Consider the following 26,472-nt stretch of genomic DNA (forward strand, 5'->3'; position numbering starts at 1 on the left):
TTCTTATTAGCAGCCAAGGCTAATTTTAAGCTGATAATTATGACCTGATGATTCTCACTGTTGGAGCTCTGTGCTGAGAGAAAAGGGATGATAAACTATATAAAACATTTCATTCACACAGAGCTGATTCAGACTGTCCAGAAGGCATAGAAACTATCATATTATTTCATATTAGCTCCACAGCAGAATTGCAACCTCACCTCACAACAATGTTGTCTGTTATCCTGATCCCTTGTTTTAATTGGAAAGACTTTGCTCCAGTGTTGCTATATTGGTGGAAGACGCTCGGTTAACTGTTCAGAAAGGAGGCTTTTTGCTTTTGCTCCATAAGGTCAGAGAATGCAGGAGTTTTATAGATACAGAGGAAAATGTGGGAAACCATGAAGGGTTTCCCCGCAGAGACCTAGAGAGAGAAACATATTTAAGCCTGCTTTCCACATGAAACTGACAGGGTCACAAAAAGGTTCTTGTCAGGTAGAGGAAAAGCGCTGAAGGCTGATCTGTGAGGAATCAGGTCAGCAGGTCTGAAGCTGTTTAGCAGACGGTATTTATAGCGTTGCCGGTGTGTTTATTTTCAGTATTTTGTTCTTTAATGAGTCAGAGGAGCTCTGGAAGAAGCCCAACAGTCTGTACAGTATCCACAGCATGACTCAACATGTCTCTACTGCAAGGTATCCTAACAACAGATTGTAGGATATCTTACCAAAAGAAATGCACATTTTTTGTGCTATGCTATGAATGTCCGACACGTTCTTATCCCAGGGGTCAGATACCAAAGCTTTGTCAGGGTCCGCTTTGGCGTCTCAAACACAAAACGTAGCTTCTGTTTGGCGTCCATCTCTGGTAACTATGCCATCAGCAGGGCTTTCTACAGGCTGTGTTTTACCACATTTGTCAAAGGAGGAGAAACATGAGAATCTAATACAATCATTTCTGCTTCAGGAACCTCCACCCCCTCGGGAAAACATCCCCAATACCACAGCAGTCTGAGCAAGAGCTGCTCCGGTGCGTCAGAGCACACATCTATCATCGGTTGTTCACACCTCGCGCACAGAGGGGAACGTCAATGACACTGATAATTGCTGTCAAGAACCAAGTTTATAAGTACACTGGTGTTGTTTGGTGTGTAATCAGCTTGTGTCAGTGTGAAGCTACATCTCTCCTGTGAATAGATTGGGCAGCTTGATAATTGGAACGATTGTTCCAAGCAGTGCTTGTTGTAATGAGTTGGAACAGATCCAGCACGGAAGGGGAAGGTGCGAATGGTTCTTTAAATATAACTTGGGTTTGGTGTCAGGTCAAGGTCTGTTTCAGGAGGTGGGATTGGGTCCAATGCATCAGCAGACGGCTTTTCATTTGCACCTTACACGTTGTTCCATTATTCGCTTCATATCTGTACCCTTAATGCCTGAAGGGCAGAGACACAAAGGCAGAGAAACTTTCAAAGCAACTATTTGAAGAAGAAAGTTGAAGTTGTGTCTTTTGTCTCTCAGAGAAACTTTCAGGTATTTACCTAAATTAACTGACTGTTGCGTAATCCTGTTTAAATGTATCTAAGCCTTCATTCTTCTCGCAGTAGAGAGCTAAGACCTCCATGTTGTGCCTCACGTTGTGTCTTGCCTAGTTGTGTCATTGCATGTGTTACTTGCAGTGTAAAGCAGGATGACAACCGGCAGAAGGAGGCTGTGTTTGCATAATCCTGCTTAAATTGATCTAAAATAAAAACCATGACATCTGGAGCGTCACCGACAGACTAACTGAAGCTCCTTGTGTTGGTTTTGGCGCCCCCTGTGGACAGAGCCGTACCTCTTGCCTCTGCTGATTTTCTCCTGTACATGCTTAAATGGTGGTTATCCTGTCATATGTATCACTTACTGTAAGTTTCTGCCCTGGACTATGTAAACAGCGGCAGCGTGCAGTTAATCAGCAGCAGTTTCAGGCATTAAAAATAACTATTTAGAAATAATGAGTGTTGTTGCTGATGGTCTGATTTGCTTTTGTAGCTCATATAGAGACATCAGAATTTCATAACCAGCGAAAAACTCCTCACAGCAGCTTTAAGGGTGTGTAGATTTAAGAGATCGATAGATTTAAAAATTCTCCAAAAGACGACATCACAGAAAGCCAAAATAACCAATATAAGCGCTGCAGATCTATCTGGGATACGATCAAAACACCGCTGACCTCTGCTTCTAAAAATAAGCACACGTCAAAGACTGGAGTAAATGCATATTTTGTTCCTGTTTCTACAGACAGAAGTGTTTGGACCAATCAATGATTACAGTGTTTGGACTCACATCATCCTTTGGGTGAGGTTCTACTGAATCCAGGGATACAGAGTATTTAAAAATATTATAAGAAATGACATTAAACAAGCAAAAATACCAATGTAGGCTTTCACACCATTTCTATAGAAGAGCTCTTCGGGTTAAATGAACAGGCTTACTTCTTTTGTTCTGTGATTTCAGCAGCAGTTCAGCAAATCTGAGGCTTTAATGGTTTTGCTCTTAAGAATCGTAAGTTAATTCTCACAGCTGTCAGGTCCAGTTCAAAGTTTACAGCTCTGAAGACGAGTCTAAAGGCACTTACTCTGTCAGATTTCAATTGCCAAATAAACGTCCCTTAGCCTTCTCAAACTGTTACATAAAACACATGACTCAAAGCAGTCATTCCCATATTTTTTGTCGAACAATCTACATCAGAAATCAACATCTCTGTGTGTAAATCATCACAAAACACAGGTCTGCATCGGCCTTTAGCTCTATTTCTCTGCTTAAAAAACGGATTTCCCAGGTCGGCCTCTCGTCCAATAGTTTCTTCTGGGAGCAAACAACCATCTGCCACAAAGGGCCGGGAGTCTTTTTTCAGTGCAGCCAAAGAGTGCACCAGGTGATTCATTTCTGCTGTGCACTTGATGGAGTGCCAATCTGTGAAATAACCTGCTGCAGTCTTTGGCTGGAATGAAAACCTGCAGACTCTTGGCCTTCTGAGACCCGTTGCTGCCCCTGTTCAGATGAAAACGCTCACACAAACACGGGAGGCGCTTTTTTTAGTGGTTTTTCTGAGGTTACTGGCGCTTTGCTGGAAATGGTTTTTTATCTGGTCACCATTTCAAAGTCCACAACAAAACTGCAGGCAGATTGAGATGAAATGAAAGTGATCGTGACAGATGATTTGGTGATTCAGTTTGTCACCAATCAGAATAGTTGCATCGTGATATTTCTATAAAACTGTCACACTTATATCACCAGCATGAAGCAGGAAAGATTTCTCAAAGGTCATTTGGTTGCCGCCTGATTTTGCTTAACAAACATCAAATATTGATCCAACAAACGTCTGAATATAGAAGCGTGAACAACATATGTTTAAGCACATGAACTTTGGACATTTCTTAATGATTAAAGATGTTTTATCGCAGAGGGCGAAGGCAATTTGCTAACTGTGAGGTCATTTCTCTGCGTGTGTTTAAAACCTTACGGCTCTGGATTTTACACTTTAGCTATTAAGTAACTTAAATCAGCCTCCTGAGAGTTCTGAACATGTTTACACCACAACTTATGTAATGTAAAAGCATTATTATTAAACTGAAAATGTGATAACTTAAAAGTCTAAGCTTTCGGCAGCAATAGGAATGAAGGTTCTGCTAAACATTTTTTTAATTTAGAATGATTTAAAAAGTATTAAACTCAGGACTATCTCCCACAACCACCCGTGGGAGGTCTGTTTAACACAGTACGTGTGTTTCGATTCTTTTCTTCTGGAATTTCAGAAGGTCATAATATGAGACTTGCCAACAACGATCATCCGTGGCCACCAGTGGAAAGTTGAATTTCATAGGGTTGAACCACAAACACAGCCCGGTTAGCTCGGTAGACTCTGAATCTCAGGGTTGTGGGATCGAGCCCCATATTGGGCGTAAAGTTTATCCCTGGGGTAGACGGTAGCTGTGTGCGGATTTGGCTTGGGAACCGGATGGTTGCCGGTTCTGATCCTGTTGGCGAATGTGTGTGTATTTCGGGCCTATGTGTGTGTTGCATCTTTGTAATAAAACATTGAATTTCCCCTCAGGGATTAATAAAGTATCTCTTCTTCTTCTTCCTCTTTAAAATACTAGTTTAACTTGCCACTCTCCCTGACTCACACACACACACACACACACACACAGGACTCACTTTGGATGTCTGATATCAGGGACGGAGCGGTTGAGGGAGATCCGGTCGCTGACGTAGATGTTGAAGCCGTTCTCCCTGTAGGCCTGGTCGACCCGGTCAGCATCTGTCAGAGGGAACGGCTTCCCCTGCTCACCGTTACCTGCAGCAAACACACACACACACACACACACACACACACACACGCACACACACACACACACACACACACACACACACACACACACAGGTTCATTATCAAGACCTCCGTGTATCCGTCCTGCCCTGCTTGATCTCCTCCGCACACACACACATATTGTACTGCAGTTATCAAACCTCGACACACCCTTTCATAATGCCAGCTAACATTAACGGCTGCCTCGAAGGCAAAAAGGAAGTAAATCAAAAGTTTCTCACTTTCATTCTAATAAGATAATGTGCACAATCAAAGCTGAAACAATCATCTCTGGCAGAGTATTAGAAGGAGAGCGCTTCGGGGCCGGGAGTGTCCTCACACAAAACCTGCTGAGGAGGATTTTCTGTTGAGCGTGAACCCAGATCACAGACTGAACAACAATGCACTGATTATCCTTGTGTGAGAACATGTTTAACATCTGTAGGATTACATACCAAAAAATGTGCCTTTCTTTTAATAAGATCTCATTTAATGCGTTCAGGATACCGTGCTTTAAACCTCGACTGTTAGCAGAATAAAGTGAGGGGTGTTGGCCGAGTGAAAGTGAGAACATAACTAACTGCACCTGAAAGAAAACAAGATGTAAAGAACAGAACAAAAGGTGCTGCTGTCGGTAACTCTGCCTGAACAAATCAAAAGAAATCAATCAGGCAACAAACCTCGCTAATTAAATGTAATGAATGAAATATGAAGTGTTCATGAAAGTTTCATATTCTCACAGCTTCATAATGCAGCGCAGATTTATTACAGGAGAAGCAGGAACCTGTGGACTCAGAACCCTTCTAATGGTTCATGTTTCATTGAGCAGCAATGATCCTCGCTCCCTCCTAAAGGTAACAAGTTTGTAAAATACATTTCAGCCTTTTACGGCTCATTTCACAGATAAACCCATTCTGTCTAATTTACAGTGTTTGTGTAGAAGAAGATTTCCCTGAGCAGAGAATAAAACTGAGCTGGTGATTATATAAGCAGAGATAAACTATATTCATGACAGCAGAACCGCATTCAAAGCACTGATTTACACTGCGGCTGCAGAGCTGGGGAGCAATAAGTCCCAGAGAAGTAAGAGATGGTGTGTGAGGAGATACATGTGTATGGATGTGTGAATCTTTCTTCAACATATGGGATGTCTGTGAACATATATTTGGCAGAATATCTGAGGATGTTTGCACCTACCAGATCTGGAGGAATCTTTTTTGATTGCATCGTAGTCGTGCCAGTCTTTCCTCCGCACGCCGTCGTGTCCCAGCTGAGCGTCCTTCCCCACACGGTTCACCCCCTGTAGACAAAAACAAGCATGAAGGAAGACGGCGATGATTGTGGCCGTACGCACAGAACGACTGCTTCAAATTAACGGCCGGATTCCAGATGTTTGTGGCAGCGAGTCGACTACAAATGGCATGTACACAGAACATCACATTTCTGCTCATTATTGTTCAAATGCATCATAAAGTTTTAGAATGATTCCATGATGCAGTTTGGTTTAATGCACGATCAGAGAATGTTTGCAGCGGATATTTTATTTAAGCTTTCTGATCATTCAACACATTTTTACTAAAGTTACATTGTCAGTGCAGACTTGTACCACTAACAGAGCATATCTAGTGTAGTTAAAGTACTTTTACCTGCGTAAAGGATCTGAGTACGGCTGTTTTATGTAAAGTTTAAACTCAAGGAAGGATAACACACAGACACTTAGCCACATCTCACAGATGTTACAGTCTATAAACCCACCAAATGGTTTTATAAAGGCCTGCCTGTGATCGTACTTTCACATGAGAGCATTCAGGTGTTACATAAAGTACATTCAGGTATTTGGGTGAGCATTTGCTAATCGTCAGAAACTGACTGAAAGGCCTGGATGTTGTATCTGCGTAATCATGTTCTATAGATTGGAAATGTGCCGAGCTAAAATAAGCTCGTGAATGCAACACTGTTCTGCAGCTGAGTCTCAAGTGCCAGATGTGCCTGACTTCCCCACCGGCACACAACCTCCCACCACAAAGCTGCAAAGGTTTGGGCCGACGAATCCGACACTTTCAGGAGACACTGAGAAACTCAGCAGTGATGTAAAATCTGCACATGGGTTTTGTTAATGAGATAAAATGACTGAAACATCAGTGTGCACCTTTAAGAACCGTTGCACAGTTGCACAGCAGTGCAGCACACACAATAAGGTTTTTCTGGTCCTCTGTCAGTTTCAGAGTCAGCACAGAGATTTCTCCAGAGCATCAGACTCTCGCCATCCAGCTGCGTTCTGCTGAGAGTTTATCCACAGAAAGTGTGCTCTTCTATTTCATGCTTGACGACCCTGTGAGGAGAATATCAATGCTGTGACACACAGCTCCGCGGAGGCCTTATATATACACAACCACACACATGCAGACACACACACACACACTGCAGCTCGGCTTACAGAGGCAGGGGCTGCTCCTGCTTCCACATTCTACACAGCGAGCGACTTTCAGTGACTCGGCAACGTGAATTACAGGATCACAGCACAATGGAGAAATAATTAGCTGGATGGGTGATGGGCAATTAGGGAAACACTCTAAATACAAATGGCATCACTGGCTGCATGAAATACTGTGAATTATTAACCAGGGAGTCGGCTTGGAAGAATCCGGCGCTGCATAACAAACCGATGTACAGTACACACACACATATTTTGTTCGGAGGCTCTCGGTGTGCGTCTGTGTGTCTCTTCCTCTCGTACTACTTCAAGGTTTGGACCCTGACTCAGAGGACGTTTGAAGTAAGCAAGTAAGAGTTTGAAAAACTCACTTCACATTCCAAGTCTTTTTACAGGTTAACACGATGTTGATGCTCAGCGTGGAACCTTGATGCTGAAACCGTGAGCCAGACAGCTGCTGAACAACACGAGCGTCACAGACTTTGATCAACAACATGAACACATGTCTGGAGTAGCAGCTGTATACCAGGGTGTCAAATTGGGCCTAACCATCTGTGATTTTTAAAATGCAAACATACATAAGAGGATTTTTTAACCTTATGAAGACACAATCATTTGTGAAAATATAAAGGTGTTCGTTCAACCCCCCCACAAACCCTTCTTCTCCATTCCTTTGAAGGTTTTTAAACGTGTTTTATACTTGACACCTCGGTACGGTGATACTTTCCGAGGTTGTCTCTCACAGGGTTGTCACGTCTTGTCCTGCAGAATATTTTGTTGTATTTTTGGCCAACAGGCACGCACCTGGGTAGAGTGCACTGACGTCTGTTTGCAGGTACATAGCTTCATATCAGCAGCATGTTTAATGTCATCTCAGTCAGGTTAGACGCCGGCTAGACGTCTTCCATCACGTGTACGCTACAAAAAGGATGATTTACTTTGTAGCTGATTCCTTATGGTGGAACACAGGTGACCGGCCAAGGGCTGTCAATCAAACACAGACACTTTAAGTTACTTACTTTGGGAAGGAACGAGTTTCTTTGGGGGGAAAAGGTGCAAAAAGAATGTAACCTGGAAAGACAGTGTTCATGTACCATCTGGAGGGGAAACATTTCATCCTCGATTCTAGCTGCTTACCATACTTAAAAAAAACAGCGTACGTCTATTACACTGTACAGTCTGTTGTACGGCTTCCTCTGCATTGTTCCTCTTGCTGTATCAGACTGTCTGGGTCAACCTGACAGGAAACCTTGAACGACTTTCATCCTGTTTGTGATGAATGTCTAACCTTTTTTATTCCATCCCCTCGCCGGCCTCTGCTTAGACACAGATGCTGTAAAGGACCCCAAAATAAAAATCCATTCAGCTCTGCTTTTCTTCTTCTCCTCACCTCTCCCCCTCTCCCCCTCACCCCCTCCACCGCTCTTCTTCTCCTCGTTCTGTCACAGGCAGATGCCCTCAGTGTGTCACACAAGGACCTGACAAGCAGCAAGAGTCCATCTGTGCAAATTTATACTAAAAAGAAGCGAGATTGTGCCGCCCCATTTCCCCCTGATTAAAATTTCAGCGCACGTCGCCATGATATTCCTCTGGGGCTTTTCTTGCTGCTCAACAAGACCTTGAAAAACAAGACAAGGAGAGAGGAAAACTTTCCAGCTAATGTGTGCACATGTTTAGCTTTGTGGAAGCGGAACGTGGGCGGCTGAAAGTAATTGAGACAGACAGTAAAAGAAGATGAGTATGAAGGAGACAGAATAATCTGCAGGAACAGATGGGGGTGCGATCACATGTGAAAGTGGAGAAAGGCAAGTAAAAGGACTCTGCGAGTGAAAGGCCTTAATTCAAAACCCACTCCAGCGTAATAGCCACTTGACATGCACACATTTTGGATGCTCTCAGGCTGAAAGACCGTCCTCCAACTGTCCATTATCTATAACCGCTTATCCTTAGTGGGTCACGGGGGGCTGCAGCCGAATCCAGCTGACATTCAGAAGAGGCGGGTACAACCTGGGCAGGTCATCAGTCAATCACAGGGCTGTCACATAGACAAACAACCATCCGCGCTCCACTTCTACACAGGCAATTCGGAGTCACCAGTTATCCTACGATGCATGTCTTTGCACTTTCAGCAGGTAAGGCCGAAATGTATAACATGGATAACTGCAGCACATCCAAGGCTCAGCTTAAATTAAGCTTGAGCTAAATGCTAATGCATGCATGCTAACATGCTGTTCTCAGATGCTCTCGTGTTGCAAAAAGCCACACGGCTTGGCTCGCTAGTGTCCTCCATTTTCATAGCAAACAACATCCATCCATCCGTTAGCTATACCTGTTACCCTTCAGGGTTGCAGGGGGGGTGAGAGGTGAAACATCTTCAGGAACATCAACAACGTCCAGTTGGATTAATCTTAGAATCAACATGACCTGGATGACTGAGACTCTTCCCAGACATCCCAGCTGTCATTGGGCGAGAGGAGGGCAACGCCATGGACTGGTCACCAGTGATTTACAGCGATGACACAGAGACAGACAACCAGTCACACTCCTACTCCCCCCCAAGGGCAAATTAGAGTCAACGTGCATGTCTTTGGACTGAGGGAGGAGGCCGGCGTGCCTGGAGGGAACGCATGCACGGGGGAACATGCAGACACACTAAAAATGGCCCCTCTGGCCGTAAGATTCGAATCATGAACCCTCTTCCTGTGAGACGACATTGCTAACCTCCACACGACCCTGCGAACAACATTACTTAGTTTACTTGTGTGTCAACAGGACATGCAAGAGGTCAAGTAAAGGTTTATGACATAACAAAACAGTTTGCAAACTAACTTTCCCCCCCGTGTTATAAATGTCGAATGTCAAAGAATAATTATTTTCAAATGAGTTCGATGACATTGATGTATTAAGATGAACCCAGCTCTGTCTCAGCCTGCATAAGAATGCACACTCATAGCCAGATCACACGAGCCGACACAGATGAGCCACTGAAACTGAGCTGAAAATAAGTCGGTCCCAAACACAGTCGTCTGTTTCTCTGCTGTACTACACAGCAAAGTGCTGCCTTCCTCTGCTCTGCTAATCACCATCATCACAAAGCTAAGCTCCATGTTACCACAAACTCATTCCACTCGGGGCACTTTTTCCGCTCTATTAATATTCAAGACGCAAAGCAAACATGCTGATAGGACACTGGAGGAGCGACATCAGGATCCAGGCTATATGGTCTCCTTCCAACAGGAAACTGACAAGCCCCAAAATGCCTTATAAGTGACAGAATCATAACATGTAGCGCACTGAAATTATGGGAGAAGATGTATTAGAGCTGAGAGGACGAGGCTGTAACTCTGTCGCCTAGCACTGCGATCCCTCATTAAATTTAATGCAGCCTTTTAGTGCACTATTTAACTGATGACAAAAGGCCACATGTCCGTCCGTGTTTGCACAAGGATCCACAAAAGACAGACGGAGTGTGTCAGTAACCAAATGTGTGGGTGTATTTGCGTAACACATGGAAACAGGCAAATTAGCGTAGCCTAATCTAACTGAAATGAGACATTAACTCGGTCTCCTTCACAGGACACGGCCCAGCCCCCAAACCAGACCGTCCACAGAGCATCCACCGTCCACAGAGCATCCACCGTCCACAGAGCATCCACCGTCCACAGAGCATCCACCGTCCACAGAGCATTCACCGTCCACAGAGCATCCACCGTCCACAGAGCATCCACCTTCAGCTTCACTCTTCAGGCAGAACATGTTCTTTTTTAAAGTGGTCCTATTGGTCACATGGTTCTTGGTTGGAGCATGAAAAGTGCCAGAGAAGATCAAACCCTAGCTCTGTCCTCCCCTGCACACAGCTCATGGACCAATCACAGCATGAAGAGGGGGTGAACGTCTCATGATTAAAAAGTGGTTGTGTTGGCTTTTCCAAACATATCCAACCATCTTGACACACTTCTGATAGAATACACTGCAACTTTACCCTGAAAGAGTCCATCATTGATGGTGCAATAAGGCAGTCCTTTTCTACTTATAAAGCCGTATAACCCAGGATTCACACACCAGGTAGCTTCACTGAAATAGCCAACCAAGTAGTATATCATCTGGATTGAGTAAGTTATGGTACGAGTTGTCAAAATAAATACACAACAAAAAGCATTGTCACCTTACGGTGAATCTTTCCTGGGGATGCAGGAGGGATATATGGGGGTGCAGAAGGAGAGTCATGGGTCAAAGTGCGTCAAAACGGTTACTTGTTTTACGAGTCACGACTTTCAGATCTAAACAGAAGCAGCCCACAACTAACTGACTGACAAAGCAACATGGAGGGAAGTATATGGGGGTGTTTGCAGGGGGCAGATGTCAGACCCTTGCTTTAACCCAGAGTAACACCTGCAGAAGTATTGGTGTTAATGTAACCCACATAAAGTTTAGTATGCTGTAACACAGATATAGAGCAGTGGTGAAGCTAACTAGCGGGTCTATGGAGTTACATGTTTCAGGATTGTACCTGCTTGTAATAAGAAACATATTTTCAGTGACCATGTTATGATGTATATTAATATACCAGGGACCAATGATGACCTTTACGCCAAGTCCTGATTGATACGAATAAGAGTTCATGAGAACCATTTGAATTCAACAACAAGGGACGAGTGCACAAAGAGATAATGGTCGAATCAGATACTGATGTCGTCTGCAGGAAAGACGCAGCGCAGCCCCGGGGGAGCGGGACAGACCTGCTGTGTGACTAGGACATACTCTTTGTTGTCAGGACATTGTGGTGGAAAATGAACTCGCAGTCCTTCTCTGGTCCATCAGTTTTCCTCCTCCTGACCTGGATGAAGGGATTTGCAGATTATGGAGAGCCTCTCTGAAACGCTGGCTGCCTAACCTCATTTCCATGCTGCTGTGGTCTTCTGTTAATCTGCCCAACAGCAGATTATGTTTGCTATTCGGTCAGATAGGCTGGGATTGGTGCTGCTGCTGTGGGTTTAGGCTCTCGGCAGCTGTTGTGGGACATTACGCGATTATGCAGCACCAACATGCCAGAGAGACATGGACAAGGTTGCTTTCTCCTACAGGCGTGCTCGCTTTGATTTTGAAGTAAAGAGTATCTCACAGGTGGTGTCTGGCAGTTTCAGGGACACATATATAGTCTAATTGAATCTTTGTCTGTTGTTTGCTTTACTTTCAATATCTCTGCTCGCTGCATGTCAAGGGTCCTTATTCAGAGAAGCTAACAGAGTCATTTAATTAGAGTTTTTTTCTTCATTATTATCAGAACATTCTGTCTTTGTCTCTGCTTTAGCAGCATTTGGTTCCATATTATGCTCACAATGCCTCCCAAGGCTGAAATCAGGTACAAACACTGGCAGTCTGTCAGACTGTTTTCAGACCGGTCTTTCATTTTTAGAGCTACAGTAGCCGGGTTATTATTGCTGTCACCCATGAATGATCACTTTAAAGGTGCCGGTGAAAGGAAGGAGGAAAGAAAGGTTTCTGCACAGTAATAAAAGGTTATTTTTCTTCTCATTCACAAATTCATTTTCTTTTCTGCTTTCTGACACCTTCAGCATTTCTGTTTGAAAGAAGCCCTGCGGTGTGGAGTGGACAGCTGCACCGCGCTGCTGAAAGGCCCAGTTTACAACGTGTTCCTTTTCCTTTGTCCTCATTCTGCAAATTGGAAACAAAACAGGAGAACAAATGTGATCTTGAAACTTCAGAACGGAAGAGCAATCTCTTTTTACTGTGCCGATGAGAAGAACAAAAGTTGTTTTGTTCAATTTGGCTAAAAATAAAAACCATCAACACGTACAATGAAACAGTTTTGCTAGCTGTATTAACTCGTCCTGTTCATGTTCATTAACAGATCATGGGTCCAAATGCACAGTATATGTTACAGCTGTGTGTTCACTGTTCTGTTTGTCCCTTTTCCCCCTCTGTTGTCTCAGCTCTGCAGGTGGATCTAATTGACAACACCTGGTCTTGGAACAGAACTGAACTCAAACGCTGACATCAGAGCAGAGGCTTCTGGAGTTTGTGCCTCTCAGACTTTGTGCTGTGTTTTGTTCAGTTAATGATTTGGTTGTGTTCTTTAATAAAGAGTGTTTTAAGGTGTTGCACATGGATATGTTTGGGTCAGGTTGTGGATAGCGGTTAGCCCCACAGGGCCACCTTAGGCGGGGTGTAACACTTCCCTTAATAGATTGCAGAGACAGTATTTTCTTGCTGAGCTGGAGTTGGACGATGGCCTAACAGAGATGAATTTTGTACCAAACAAGAGCTATATTATATTTTCAAAAGGCAGGAAAATATCCGCAGTGTGTCCAAAGGTTCTGGGTGTTTCATGGAAAAATAACCTTTGTGAAAAAGTCCATTTCACCCTTTGTGTATAGCTGCTTGAATTTCATGGAGAACTGCATTTTCATACATGCCAAAAGAAAATGAGCCATATTCTTCCTTCGGTGAGAACTGTGAATCTGAGCTGCCTCCGGCGAAGTTGAAGGGCTGGTATTAGCAGAGAGGCAGCGCGTCTGATAAGAACAGAGCCTCCCATTCATTCTCTGAGGAGGACGAATCAGATCACCTTGGGTCAATACTCCCCTTTTCTGTTTCCTCTCCTCCAGCTGAGAGTTGACAGTAGCTCGGAGTGAGGAGAGGAAGGCTGTTTTTGTACTTTTCTTCCTGCACCCTTTCTGTTGTGTCAGATCAGAGAAAGATCTACCTTGACCCCCCTGGAGACACAATTACCTGTCTTTCCTGTTCCACCTCACCCCGTGCCCCTCCTCCACCTCTTCCTCTCCTCAACCACTTCACAGACAAGTCAATTTGCCCTGGCTGTCCTGGCTCATCACACAGAGACATAAGCTACCAGTCCTCTCTTTCCAAAAATAGTACACTGTACCACAGTGCCAGACACCACCACCAACACCACACCTGCTACAGAGCCAGCCAGCTGTTGATCCAACCCTAGACTGAGGTTAAACATACCATACCCTGCAAGTGGAGCGCTACAAAATGGCTATCATTGAGAGTAGTCTTGAGAGTATAGCAGAGGGTGCATCGTCCTCCAAAATGTATATCATATTTTATGCCCAATATATTTTTGTGCAATGATTTTTGCTGCAGCAGGTCCTCATACGAGGCAGTAAAATACCAACACTTTTTGTTTAGCATCTTTCTTACACCTGGCTCTACAATTCAGCATCCGTTTCCTGTTGTGCTTCACGTGAAATGGTCTGTTTGTTAGGGTTAGTCACAAAAAACCATTTGGTTCAGTTAACTCAAACACAACCAACTGTCTCCCCACATGCTGGACGGCTGGAGCAGTCGCTCTGTGCAAAACCCTGATGTGCAGAACCTCATACGTCAGACTTCCTCCTCCATTAGATAGGACCTTCAGAATGAATTGAGTGAATATATGGTGCATTATAGGTAAAAGTACAAACGGTGACTGAGAACAGCCCGCCCTCGGACAAAGTCCGACTGAATGCAGCCAATGTCGTCGTTTGTTTTGAGCGATCGTGCAGATGTGATGAGTCAGACGGAGGAGGAAACGTGGAGGTTCAGAGAAAAACCAAAGAAGCAGCAAAATGTTCAGAGAAGGGCAAAAGCAACAGGACGGGAGAAAAAACTTCCCAAAAGAAACCTTTTGACACGGCTAAGAAGGCTCCTGGCAGCGACTGCATCGCTGAACCCATTCTGTTGCTTGGTGCTGTGTTTTCCTCAGGCCTCACAGAAATATTGACTTATAGAAAAGCCAGTTGGGAGTTTTTCACTGTTGATCTATTGCAAATCTTTGCCGGTCCCCTGGGCTTCAGCTCCACTCTTATTTTTGCTGCTGAAATTTGAGGACCTTCCAGCCAAACTGAGACACTGAGACCTCCCTGGAAGAGGAGCCCAGCAGGGCTGCCACACAGCGTCTCATCTCCCTACAGGAGTCATTATCCACAGCTCTGCTGCGACCAGAGATACCAGGCAGACGACTGGACAAAGGCCATGACAGATGGCTGCGTCTCTGGCTCCTGCAGGCGCAGAGCTAGGCTTAATTCTTGGAAGCATGACATACAGACGCATAAAAAACTGGCAGTTTTAAGACTTTCATGTTGTGCGAACAGTTCACCCCTAGCAGGATGTTTATTCTGCAGAAAAACTGTGAGTCAGTGTTTATCTCCACCGCCATTAATGCCAGCAACAAGCCCATGCCAAATCTCCACCAGTCTGCTGCAGAGCAAATGGCAAGCACTCTTTTTCTTTCTATCTGTGGTTTGCAATATTTATGAGCCTTTTTTACTCCCAACAAAATGTATCTCAATCAAATCACCGCCACATAAATTCTTATTTAAGTATCTGTCTGAAGAGACATCCAACATGCTGGACAAGAGGAACAAGGCAGAGGAACACTGCACTAAAGCTGGAACTTTGATGGATGTGTACAACAGAGCATAACTTATTGCAGGCAACATTATGCAAGCGAGATTACACCGTGGCATTTAAGTTAAAAATGGATTTTTAACAGGAGACGTAGTGTGATGGATGTGTGAGGGGCTTCAGTAGTAATTTACAGCTGTGGTGCTGCTGCCATGATCACAGCTTCCACTGGCTCTCGTCCAAACACATCTGAGCAAAGTGCTGTTCAAATAAGCTCCTTATTATCATGTCTGAGGGAGAGGACGCAGGGAAATACGGGACAGTGGTCATTAAGTGCTGAGTTACAGTGCTGCCAGCTCAAAGAGACGCTTCCTTCACGTTCAAGCCTCTCCTAACGACGCATGGTCCTTCGATCTAGTGCAGAGCAGGGGGGCTGTCCTTCAGTACTGCGTAGGGTCAAGGCACAGTGATAGAAACACAAGGCGCTGCTGCTGCATCCTTTAGTATAGCAAGTGATTCCTCCAGAGCAGCGTTCTGTAACCTTGCACATCACTGCCCTTGTAGAGAGGTTAGAGATCCTACTAATATTGCACAGCGATATAATCATACATAGGACTGCACACAGGGTGGTATGACATAAATGCTAGTGAGATCGTTGTGACTGCTTTGAAAGGTTTCCCATCACCACATTCTCGCCAACACGCAGCCCTGATCCAGAGCAGATGTCACAAAAGGTTTTTTGGCTGGCGTGTGGAGAGAAGATCTGATTCTGATTGATTGGAATGATGAATGTGTGTCACCAGTTACAGAACACCAATCCAGAGAGTGCCAAAGCACAAATGACAACCTCATCCGCCTGGCATGTTCTGTGGAGATGGGACGCAGTGATGAACATCATGGAGCTACAGCTCTTTGACAACATTTGCCAACTCTTGACAACTATTACTCGTTTTTATCAAGCTACAAATCAAGCTACAGATATTTCAGTAGCAGCTTGTCATATTTGAGGATTTGCTTCTTTACAATGTTTAATTTCTTTGTATATTTGGGTTTGAACTGTCGGCGTTGCTTGATGGGCATTTTGGACGAATTTAAGACAATTTACAAGCTAAGCAATTCCTCAGAAAGACGGATTGATCAATGCAGAGAAACAATGTCTGGAAGCCCATTGTTCAAGGAAAATGTGATTTACTGCCTCCGTCTGTCGGCATTTGTTCTGGAATTGAAAGCACTTGGCTAGTCACCCATTCTGTCATTATACGAACACTATTTTCCCAGTTACCCCTCCATCATAAGCTCAGTGTTTTTGCGCCTAGCAGCCAGGAGAGTGTTCACCTCCCCCTCCCTCACCCCTTCACCCTCTCCCCTAGCTTCCTCTCTGTAAGCAGAATTCAGAGCCTTGTCTCTTCATGTTGCTGCTGGGCTTGGCAGCATCGAGCGTGGGAGGCCTGGTGCCACTGAGGGGACAGAGGACAGATGTGGCTTACATAATGATCAGCAAATCAGCTATCTCAGCGGCCTTAATCCTGCTAGCATCCCTCCATACATCTCCCTGTAGCCGCCTCGGCCTGCTGCGCCAAGCTTTACTGTGCTGTGGCGAGCCAGAGAGCTGGAAGCCCGTTGTTCCTTCCTACCGCTGGTTGGGAAGAGCGAATCAATGAGCTCAGCGGGGAGAGCTTTTACAGCTCCACTGGAAGGCAATTATCAACATTTGTCAGCGAGGGAACAATCAGGACACAGGATGACAGCTCGGGGTTCAACAGACAACAGTCCAATATGTGAGAATGATGTGGAATAAAGTGTGCAGAAGCAACACAGTGAGGACTGTTAGACAGACCTCCATTCAGTGGTTCACAAAGAATAACCAGCTACATCTGTTTCAACCTGCTGCCTCACATCAGTGCTGCATACAGAGACTAATGACGGGCAGCGGCTCACCTGAGCAGCACAGAGGCCTAACAATGGTAGCAGAAATGACTCATCAGATTCAAGATTAAAATACTTAAAGCAGCTTTAAAAGGTTCTCCAGCTGAATCTGTCTATGCAGCTTATTTGGTGTGTCCAGTGTTTGGTATCAGTCAGTGAGATTTCTGCTGCTGCCCCAATTCAACTGACGTAGATGCAAAGATTCCCAAAAATATGAACTCAGGGATAACACATTTAGTCAACTGATCACAGTATAGTAGTAGTTGCATAGCAGTCTTTGCTATCAGTGTGTGAAAGGGTGAATGTGGCATGTAGTGAAGAAACCATTTCACCATTTACTCCAACAAGGGAAGTAGCTGCTTTGTTCTCCTCCCTGTGGTTGCAGACTGAATCCCTAACAGGCTACTCTACGGCTACACGTCAAAGCGACTAGCCTGCTTGTTCATTTAAAACACCTTTAAGCCTTTAAGCCTGGCGACCACTCTACTCGGGAAGTTTACAGCCCCTAAAACAGAAACTTTTGCAGACGCTTCTGACGCTGATTTTGTTTTTTCTACTATTCAAACGGTAGTTTTAATATGAAACATGTAATAGTGGATGTAGCCGAAACTACAAGCCTTTCAAGGTTTCCAAGCATCTCACAGGATTCACTGAGCAAAGGAAATGAGGGTCTTAGGAAGGACCTAAAGGTGGCTGTCTGTTAGTACTGACTCATTTCATTTTATTGGCTCAACAATAGTTTAGAAAACTCTCCCACAGGTTCATCACTTACTCTGCTTATGCTGGATAATCAAAACACATCGCTGTGGACATTTTTTACTTGAACCATGTTCAAGATACAGAAGCTCCAGTCTCACCAGTCCACAGTTCTTGAAAAGTCAGACGTCCATTGTATCGGGTTGGCAAAGAAGTTTCAGTGGCTGATGCATAAAGGCACATTGACACTCTGCATCACTATTTAACACTCGGTGTTAAGAAGTTTCTTGTAATTTGGCAGCACTCGCGCTGTAAGTGATGAGTACTGAGCTAAGACTTCTGTTTCAATCAGTCTGCTGTAATTGCAGGGTTGACTTAATCCTCTAGGGCGTTGAAGAACAATTTATATTTGTGAGAGGTTAAACAGGATCTGAGAAGGGGCGTGACACAGTTTCATAGGCGAGGTACACAAAGAGCGTGCTCAGCTTCTCAGTAACAGTGTCATACAGCAGCTCAAACAGCTTAAACAAGAAGCAAATGATAACTGTGTGCACGACTTGTAGAATCTCTGAGTGCTCTTCTGCAGCCTCTCAAACAGCAGCTCGACCTGCATGCAGAGCAAAGGTCTGACGACACCGAGACGCTGTCTGTGACCACGCTTTCTCTCCTTTCTCTCAAAGTAATCATTTGTTGGAATTCTTCTTTGACTATTTGAGAAGTTTTGACTGCTGCCAGGACAATTACAAACTTGTTGACTCTGGTGACATGTTGTGTCTCTTCAGAGGCAGCGTGGTACAATTTAACAGCAGCAAAGGATTTAGTTATTTTTCCCTCAGCCTGACAGGTTCGTCATGAGCTTAATTCACATGTCAGTCACACATCGGTGCTTAAAAGCAGCGACTGAAAATCACATTTCTACAGGCAGCTCCAACAGTGAGTCACCAGAAAGCAGCGTGTCACATTTTCTAGCAGGTTGACATCCAACATTTCTTCATGAGGAGGTTCTTAAGGTAAAATATGACATTTATGGCAGTATAAAGATACCACGTAATTCACTTCGTGCACCACTCACAAACACTACTGCATTTGTTCCCACAACACTTTCATGCTGCCCTTTGTAGCAAATGTTCATATCAAAGGATAAATTCAACAAATGCAACAAAGGGAAGTTCAGACAACGGAAGTTCAGTTTGTTCTATTAATCTATTTGAAGAGTGTAAAGAGTTTCCTCTAAAGGCAGGAGACAGAACAACCTAATGGTGTCTGAGTGCTGCAGAAGACATGCAATCAGACTTTAAGCTCTAATATTTCAGTGGGTTCCCTTGTGACATACATGCAGGTTCATGTCAACAAAGGAACAAAGAGAGCCACCATGCTGCCTCTATCTTAACTTCTACAAAACACAGTACATGTGTGGCATGGCTTTGACACAAGTGGAAAGTTACTAGCATGCTACTTCAAACACAGGCATAAAATAAAATGACTCCTTATTCTCCTACTTATTTTGTATGCTTTTTATTGACTCATTTTCATACGGTGATGTAGGGTGATTGGTTATTAATGTGTTCAATCCCAGAGGGGAACAATAGATCTGTAATAAGTAGGGATGTGGCTGGCAGCCATTGGCCCATCTGCAGATGAGGTGGCATGCACCGATAGCAGTAGCCAATTTTTTTGTGGCGACCCGCCCGCAATTGTTCTTTGGACTTACCTGTCACGTTACCTCCCACGCCTGGAAGCAAGTCACTTCTTAGACAATAGGCTCTCGGTCATCACGCGGCCGGTGAATGGTAAAAATGGTGATGCACCAAAACAAGATGGCGGTTCACAGTAGGTCAGTGTATGAGCATCCTTGGCTGCACCAGCCTTAAGCCTGTTAAATCTGCGGTAGTTGTAGTCCCTTGGATTTTGGCTCTGCTTCCTTGGACACACCATCTCTGGATTCTACCTGTGAGGAACTCCCTGGATGCTGCTTACAAGAAGACCTTCACAGCCCTGTACCGGAGCTAACTCCGAATGTGTCGGAGGAGTTTTGCTTTTGGTTTTCCAAAGAGTGTTTCCACTCGGTGAGAGGTCTCACTCGGCAGGTTGTGGGAGCCAAACACAGTACTACAGTGAGTTGACAGGAGGGCTCACTCTTTGTGGAAATTGGGAGCTTAAAACTGTTGTGAAGTGAATGTACCCCGGAGAACTGAACTGAGAAAGGGTTATTTTTTGTAGTTTTTGGAACTGTGAAAGACAAAGAGGACACTTGACACATTATTTTGCCTGTAAAGGACACCTTTGGTTGAATTGTTGTTTTTTAATATAACTGAAGTTAATTTTGGCTCTTTATCCAGATACTAACAACAAAAATGACAGTTATTGAAAAAAAACGTTGCCATCGGCAAAATTGTTGTTTGAAACATCGGTATCGGCCCAGATTTTCTCTATCGGTGCATCCCCAGTAATAACCCTGTAAAATACAGTCTATAAGGCCCAGAGGGGGCTTTAAAACTCATTGCCAGCTTGACCTCCTGCCCTATTGACTAATCAGTAAACTAAGCTAGAAGTGTTATGATGACACTAGTGAGCTTCCTGGGTGAAAATGACGTCCAACTGTGATGTGATTCTGTGACAAACAACAGTTGTTAGGAAAGTACTTTGATGAGGTGGTGACACAAAAAGGACCAAACTCGGCATAAATATATAGCTCTGGAAATAATGAAGAGACCGCTCCAAATGTTCCTTACATCAGCATCTCTCTCTTCATGTCCTGGCCAGCCCAAGCCAGATGTGAACCTCATTGAAAACCTGCTGAATGTGATCAAGAGGAAGGTGGATGGTCACAAGCGGAGCTGCTCCAAGAGCGGCCTAACGCCACCCAGCAGCACTGTGACAGAGAGCATGCAGAGATGCATGAGAGCTGTGATTAAAAGGTTATTCCACTAAATCTGTGAACCTGAGTTAAAACATTAGTGTTCTGTTGTTTAAACACAAACATGAACATGAACGTGTTTTCGTTGCATTGTTCCAGGTCTGAAACACATATTGTTTGCATCTTTTGGTTTTCCTAACCTGTTGTCATTTTCTGCAAATAAAAGACCTCAATGAAAATATTTGATTTGGAAGTAAAGATAACTGTTGTTTCCAATTAGACAAAAGTTCATTTTACACAAACACAAACCTTTAACGTGAAGAACCAGAGAAAAACGGAGCTGTATAAAACCGAAGGGCACTAACATCACATCCAATCAGCATCTTGCCCTGATGCAGGGTGAGCTAAAACACATTACATGCAGCAAGTGATGCCAAAAAAGTATGTAACGTGTCAGTCACACAAAGTAGCTTGCAACATTCAAGCATTAGCTTGTGCACACTGTTACTACATCACCAAGCTAGGATCATGTTGAACAAGGGCGTAGGAAACATTATGGTGTGTATGTTTCAGGTGTGTCTGGGTCTGTATTTGCTGACTATGAGAAAGTCATCAAGGAACAACCCAGTAAAAAAACTGAGCAGAGCTGAGGCACCATTAACATTTGTTAAAGGATTATAGGTGTTATCCCGTGTGACTCTGCAGAAAAGAAACTGTGAAAACCCCTCCACGCACTGAGCCGAGCAGCCACTGAGTGACAACCGTGTTAATGTTGACATTAAACATGACTGTTCCTGCATTGTATCAGCTGCCACCTCATCCATTTCCTGAGCTTGGAAAAAGTCCCAGCGTTTATAGCTCGTTTCATTTACCTTCCCCTCACCCACACAGCTTGTCTCTTCACGCATCGTTTTACAACCCTAATCAACGCCAATGAAAATATTTTACAAGGCAAGGGTAAAAAAGGATATTTCCCCTGACTATGATCCAAGATGAAGATGCGGTGTGTGTGTGTGTGTGTGTGTGTGTGTGTGTGTGAGTCTGAAATGATCAAAGCCTCGTAAACGCTAACAGTGACATCACCTGCTGTTCCTGCGAGTTGCTCAGTAAGGAAGGCCACGGTCTAGCGGAGCAAAAAATGCAGCAATTTCTTCCGGGGACAGCACGTCAATCTTCAAACAGCTGTTCAGAAGAGCCGCTGTGGCTGCAGTCTGAAAAAGTGCTGTAAGACTTTTAGAGAAACGAGCCTGTCTGCCTGAGTTCAAACCCTCCCTCTGAAGCTGTCTGAACTACAGGAAACATCTCTGCGCCGTGATCCGCCAGAATCAAACACAGTCGTCAAACTTCACAGGGGAGCGTGCCGCGGTGGCCTAATGGTGAGAGAGGAAACGTTTGGTAGTCTGAGTCACGACTGTGGGAATGTTGGCGAAGAAAGTTGGTCAAAGCTTACCCCGCACCAGCTTCTGAAGTGAACCGTCCATCACCACAATTACATTCATACAGGTACAGAAAGTAGGAGGGCGACTCGTCGACGTAATTGACGTTATCGATTACGGAAATATGTTGATTGTACAACGTGTGTCGATGTGTCCCAAAAACAAGAGGACTGAGAGCACAGTGAACGGTGCAGAAACGGATCGCGTCACTCAACGCTGGCGGTCTCCTAGAGCGCCACGTTCTGATCAGGCATTATCATTATTATTAATCATTATTTATATCATCACACAGTGACGTGGAAACTAATCGGATAGTATAATCTTTAGAATAATCGATAGTGGTTAGATGAATCAATAAGAAAATAACCGTTAGGTGCAGCCCCAGAGAAATCAGACGCCAGTGAAAGCTTTGATAGACTTGCACCTGCTGCAACACCTGGCTTTATGTTACCTGGTTTATCAGCAGGATCTCCTCAGCTGTTGTTGAAATCAAAAGTTACTCATGAATAGTTTTGTTGCGACGATCCTGTCACTATTAAACATTAGATTAAACCTTCAGTAAGCTCTGTCCTTTGTGATGTTGACTGTGAGCAGTCAGCACATGAAACAGGCTAATTCCCCTGATAGATTAAACTGCTTTAACTTTTGGCACAAGGTCACACTTGGAGAGGAACGGAGAAGAGAGGATGTTTGGATATAAGAAAGCACAAGCAACAGTCATAATATCGAAGTAATAAATTATTCTCTCCGTTCACATACATGGACTCAAAACTGAGTCCAACGTGGCTGTTTCTTTCTCCCGTTGCTACTGTATTATTTCCCATCCCACGCAGCGTGTTTCCATTTGTCTTGTCCTGGGAACTTTTTTTATTATTATTATGATAACGAGTAAGTTCAGTTCTGGAGATCTCGACTTATTTATCTGGAGATAACAAAGCGGCTTTTCTCGTGATAACGGGATAACTTTCTGTCGATGTAGAAAACAGCACAACAGGCTGCTCACTGTGATGTCACAGAGCCGGACCTGCCATGCTGCCATCGCCCACACTGATGAGCTGAGTTTAGCCTGTTTCTGTGTTTGTTTTGTGCTTTTGCAGCTCTGGGGATACGAGACATGAGCATCTGATGTTACCATGGTTATCTCCAGATAAAGAAGTCGAGATCTTGAGAAAACTACCGGAAATGACTCGTCATCATGGGAAAACAGAGCGAATGACCTGTATGGATGCATGTCCGCTTAGGGCTTCCGTAGTTAATAGAATCATAAATGACTTCATTTCTAAGTGTTGTGTTCAACTTGCTTAATCGGTCTTAAATCTGCAAAAAGCTGCAACCTTGTGATATTTTTATCAGATACTAAAAAGAAGTATAAATGAGGAAGGAAGTTGTTAGTCATTGGCAGCACATCAGAATGATACAAACTGGTTTGGAGTCGCCGATGTCGTGTTTCTGTAGCAGAATTAAATCCCCTTCAGTCAGATAATCCTTGAACCTTATATAGGAAACCTGCTTTCTCATTTACACTGTAATCTCTGCTTCAGGAGAAAAAGTGGAGAATAACCACATTAATGAGGAGCATGTGAACACACCACAGTGTGTGGAGGTTGTGAATAGACACAGCTGTGTGAGTGGTACAGTAGCAGAAACCTGCCTTGGGTTAAATGGTTCATCTGCTGTGGACATTAAACTGCTCCTCTTTCCCATGATGCTCGGCTGATTCAACTGTCATGACTATGCAGAGACCGCCGTTCGCCTCATCACCTGATCGTTACTGATGTGCAGACAGGCAGGAGATGTGGAAAACACCCTGCTTTGTTTTTCTGTGCACATACACACACTGTGCTTTTATCTGGTATGCACAAAGCCAAGAGCAGCCTTTAAATGCTGCGGACGCCCAGAGTTCGAGCTACAAAAAGCAACACGCTGCACGCATCAAAGCGTTCCGCTGGAAGAAGAAAAACAGGATAATCTCTCTAAAGAAAAGTACAGAGGTGCGTCTCCCTTCAGAAAGATAAACTCATCATAGGTCAGGTGCTGTGGTCAAGTACACACCGAGTTTTTTCAGCAAAGAGAAGGCAAACAGATCCTCCCAGCCAACAATAACTGAACAAGAAGAGGAGGAAGAAAGGGCCATTCATCAGCCAGCAGCTAATAGCAGGTTCTCAATGGTGAGTTAATAAGGAGCATTTTACAGTTCAGGGATTTATCTGACGAGTTACTGATAACAGCAGTTAGTAGTTGGTGACCTTTCATCCCAACTTCATCAAGATTACCAGACGGCAATAATAAAGAGAGCAAGGGTCAGAGTCAGTGTTCAGAGAGCAGAGCGAACAGGCTCAGAGAGAAACAGGACCAGCTTACACAGCACACAGAGCTCTTTAGTGAACACAATCTACACAGGAGGAGTGTGACACTCCAACTTCCTGCTTTATTCTGTTGATTTACTCTGTAAGGTGCCGTCACATTGGACAGCAAGCACAGACAGAAGTCCAAATTGGACAGTATAAACATGTCACTTTGGAGGACTGCAATCGAATGAGGCTGAAAATGAGAGTTTGGATGTTCTCCCCGTGCATGCGTGGGTTCCCTCCCACAGTCCAAAGACATGCTCGTTAGGTTCATTGGTGACTCTAAAGTGCCCGTAGGTGTGAATGTCAGCATGAAAGGTTTTCTGTCTCTCTGTGTCAGCCCTGTGATTGACGGGCGATCAGTCCAGGTGTAACAGCACCTCTCAGCTGGGACAGGCTGCAGCCCCCCCCGACCCTGAACAGGCTAATAGGTAATGGATGGATGGATGGATGGATGGATGGATGGACTCCCATTGGACAGTTTTTAAAAACGAGTGGTCATATTTAAGCAGCACAGGCTGAGATGAGCTGACTTTTACTGCCAAGTTAGTGTCGAGCTCAAAGAACACTGCAAACTAAAAATCCTTTAATGCAACTCAAAAGCATCTTTCATTTTAAGTCCCTACCTGGTGGTGAATGTGAACATCTTTTAAACTCTCCATCCCAAGTTTGTAATACAGACGCTTTAAAATGTCTCCTGCCAAATGTGAGACATCACTCTGGGGTTATTTTGTCAGGCGTTAAAAGAGCTCCTTTCAGTGTTATAAAGACATTATAGAACTGTTTCACAGCCTGAGCAGCACTCTTTGTGACAAGTGGATCCATCATCAGGTGTAAAATCTGTGGAGGGCTGCTTTAAAACCCAACATACACCAGGAGTAGTGTTGATCCATCCAGGAGAGCACTGTGTTTCTGTGCTGAGGTATATTAAAGATATAAATTAAAAAAGACAAAATGAAAACAAGAGGGAGTTCAGTGGGGTAAAAAGTCCACTTTGCAGCACTACCTGCTGCTGCTGCTGCAAACAGTTTGACTGAACACGTGAAGACTGCATGTTTCACATTGGTGCTCCCACAGATGTGTTTGTATCTGATCCCATGTTAGTGTGACAGAGAGGTTAAAGCTGCAAACCAGGCCACTCAAGTCTTAATCCAACTATACTCAACATAACATTAGAGGGCGTCTTCTTCTCTGTGAGGTGCCGCACAGACGTGGCTTTAAATTGGCATCCAGGGATTAGCCTAATCATCTGAACATAAAAAAGAGCAGCTCCATAACCCACGTGGCTGTAATTAAAAGCCTGACTCCTCGCTCCGTATCCACAGGCTGTCTGCTGCACCTGTCCCTCATTTGGCTCCTCGCTCTGATCTGGGGCAGCACATCCCTGACAGGCATACAGAGCAGCTTCTGCACGCGCTCAGTAGCTGCAGCAGCCAGCAGCGAGTCAACGTCTGCCTTGTGTGAGGAACCTGGGGAGGAAACGCTCTCCAACAAAGTCAGCCTGTGAACAAACACCTCTTTTACCCGCTCACTCTGCCTTTTTCTCCCGAGGTGTTTCATCCTCTCCCTTCCTCCCTCTCTCGCTCTCAGCTCTGACTGATAGAGTGCAACGACTTAAGTCTGCAGCGAGTTACTCCACTTGTCTTTGCAAATGACTTTCATCCCTCAGTCTCCCTCGTTTCCAGAGGCTTTACACATTAAAGGTGAAATCTCATTTCCCAGTCTAGCAGCGCAGCTAGCCCACAGCTCAGAGAGACTGCATCAGGTACTGACGTTAACAGCTTGTCTGCTGATCACTAAATCCTGCAGCTCACTGACTTCTGCTCCCTGCTGTGATGAAACCTCATGTCAACACAAGTCAATTCTCCTTGATAATATTATTTTTTATAGTGAAGCAAAGAAAATGTTACTTGTTGGGATTGGATGGACACATATAGCATAACTATGAGAATATGAATCGGTCTGTCGGCTCAGTAACACTCTGCTACAAGAAGAAGGCTTCGATATTGAGTTCAACGTTCATATCTTCTATATACACCATCCATCCATCCATCCATTATCTATACTGCTTATCCTCTG

At 44.3% G+C, this 26,472-nt stretch overlaps 1 protein-coding gene across 1 annotated transcript in view; it reads right to left on the minus strand.

The window, feature by feature from the left end:
* LOC138598357 (polypeptide N-acetylgalactosaminyltransferase 10-like) overlaps positions 1 to 26,472 on the minus strand; it is an 85,157-nt gene that overhangs the window by 48,993 nt on the left and 9,692 nt on the right. The window contains exons 2-3 of the mRNA XM_069670142.1: positions 5,521 to 5,623; positions 4,173 to 4,311 (exon numbers count right to left, since the gene is read on the minus strand). Of these exons, the coding sequence (XP_069526243.1) occupies positions 4,173 to 4,311; positions 5,521 to 5,623 (242 nt within the window). The remainder of the gene's footprint in view (positions 1 to 4,172; positions 4,312 to 5,520; positions 5,624 to 26,472) is intronic.

This window comes from Semicossyphus pulcher, unplaced genomic scaffold (genome assembly GCF_022749685.1).
Source record: "Semicossyphus pulcher isolate SPU_LCO1_2020_fin unplaced genomic scaffold, fSemPul1.0.p SCAF_10, whole genome shotgun sequence".
NCBI lineage: Eukaryota > Metazoa > Chordata > Actinopteri > Labriformes > Labridae > Semicossyphus > Semicossyphus pulcher.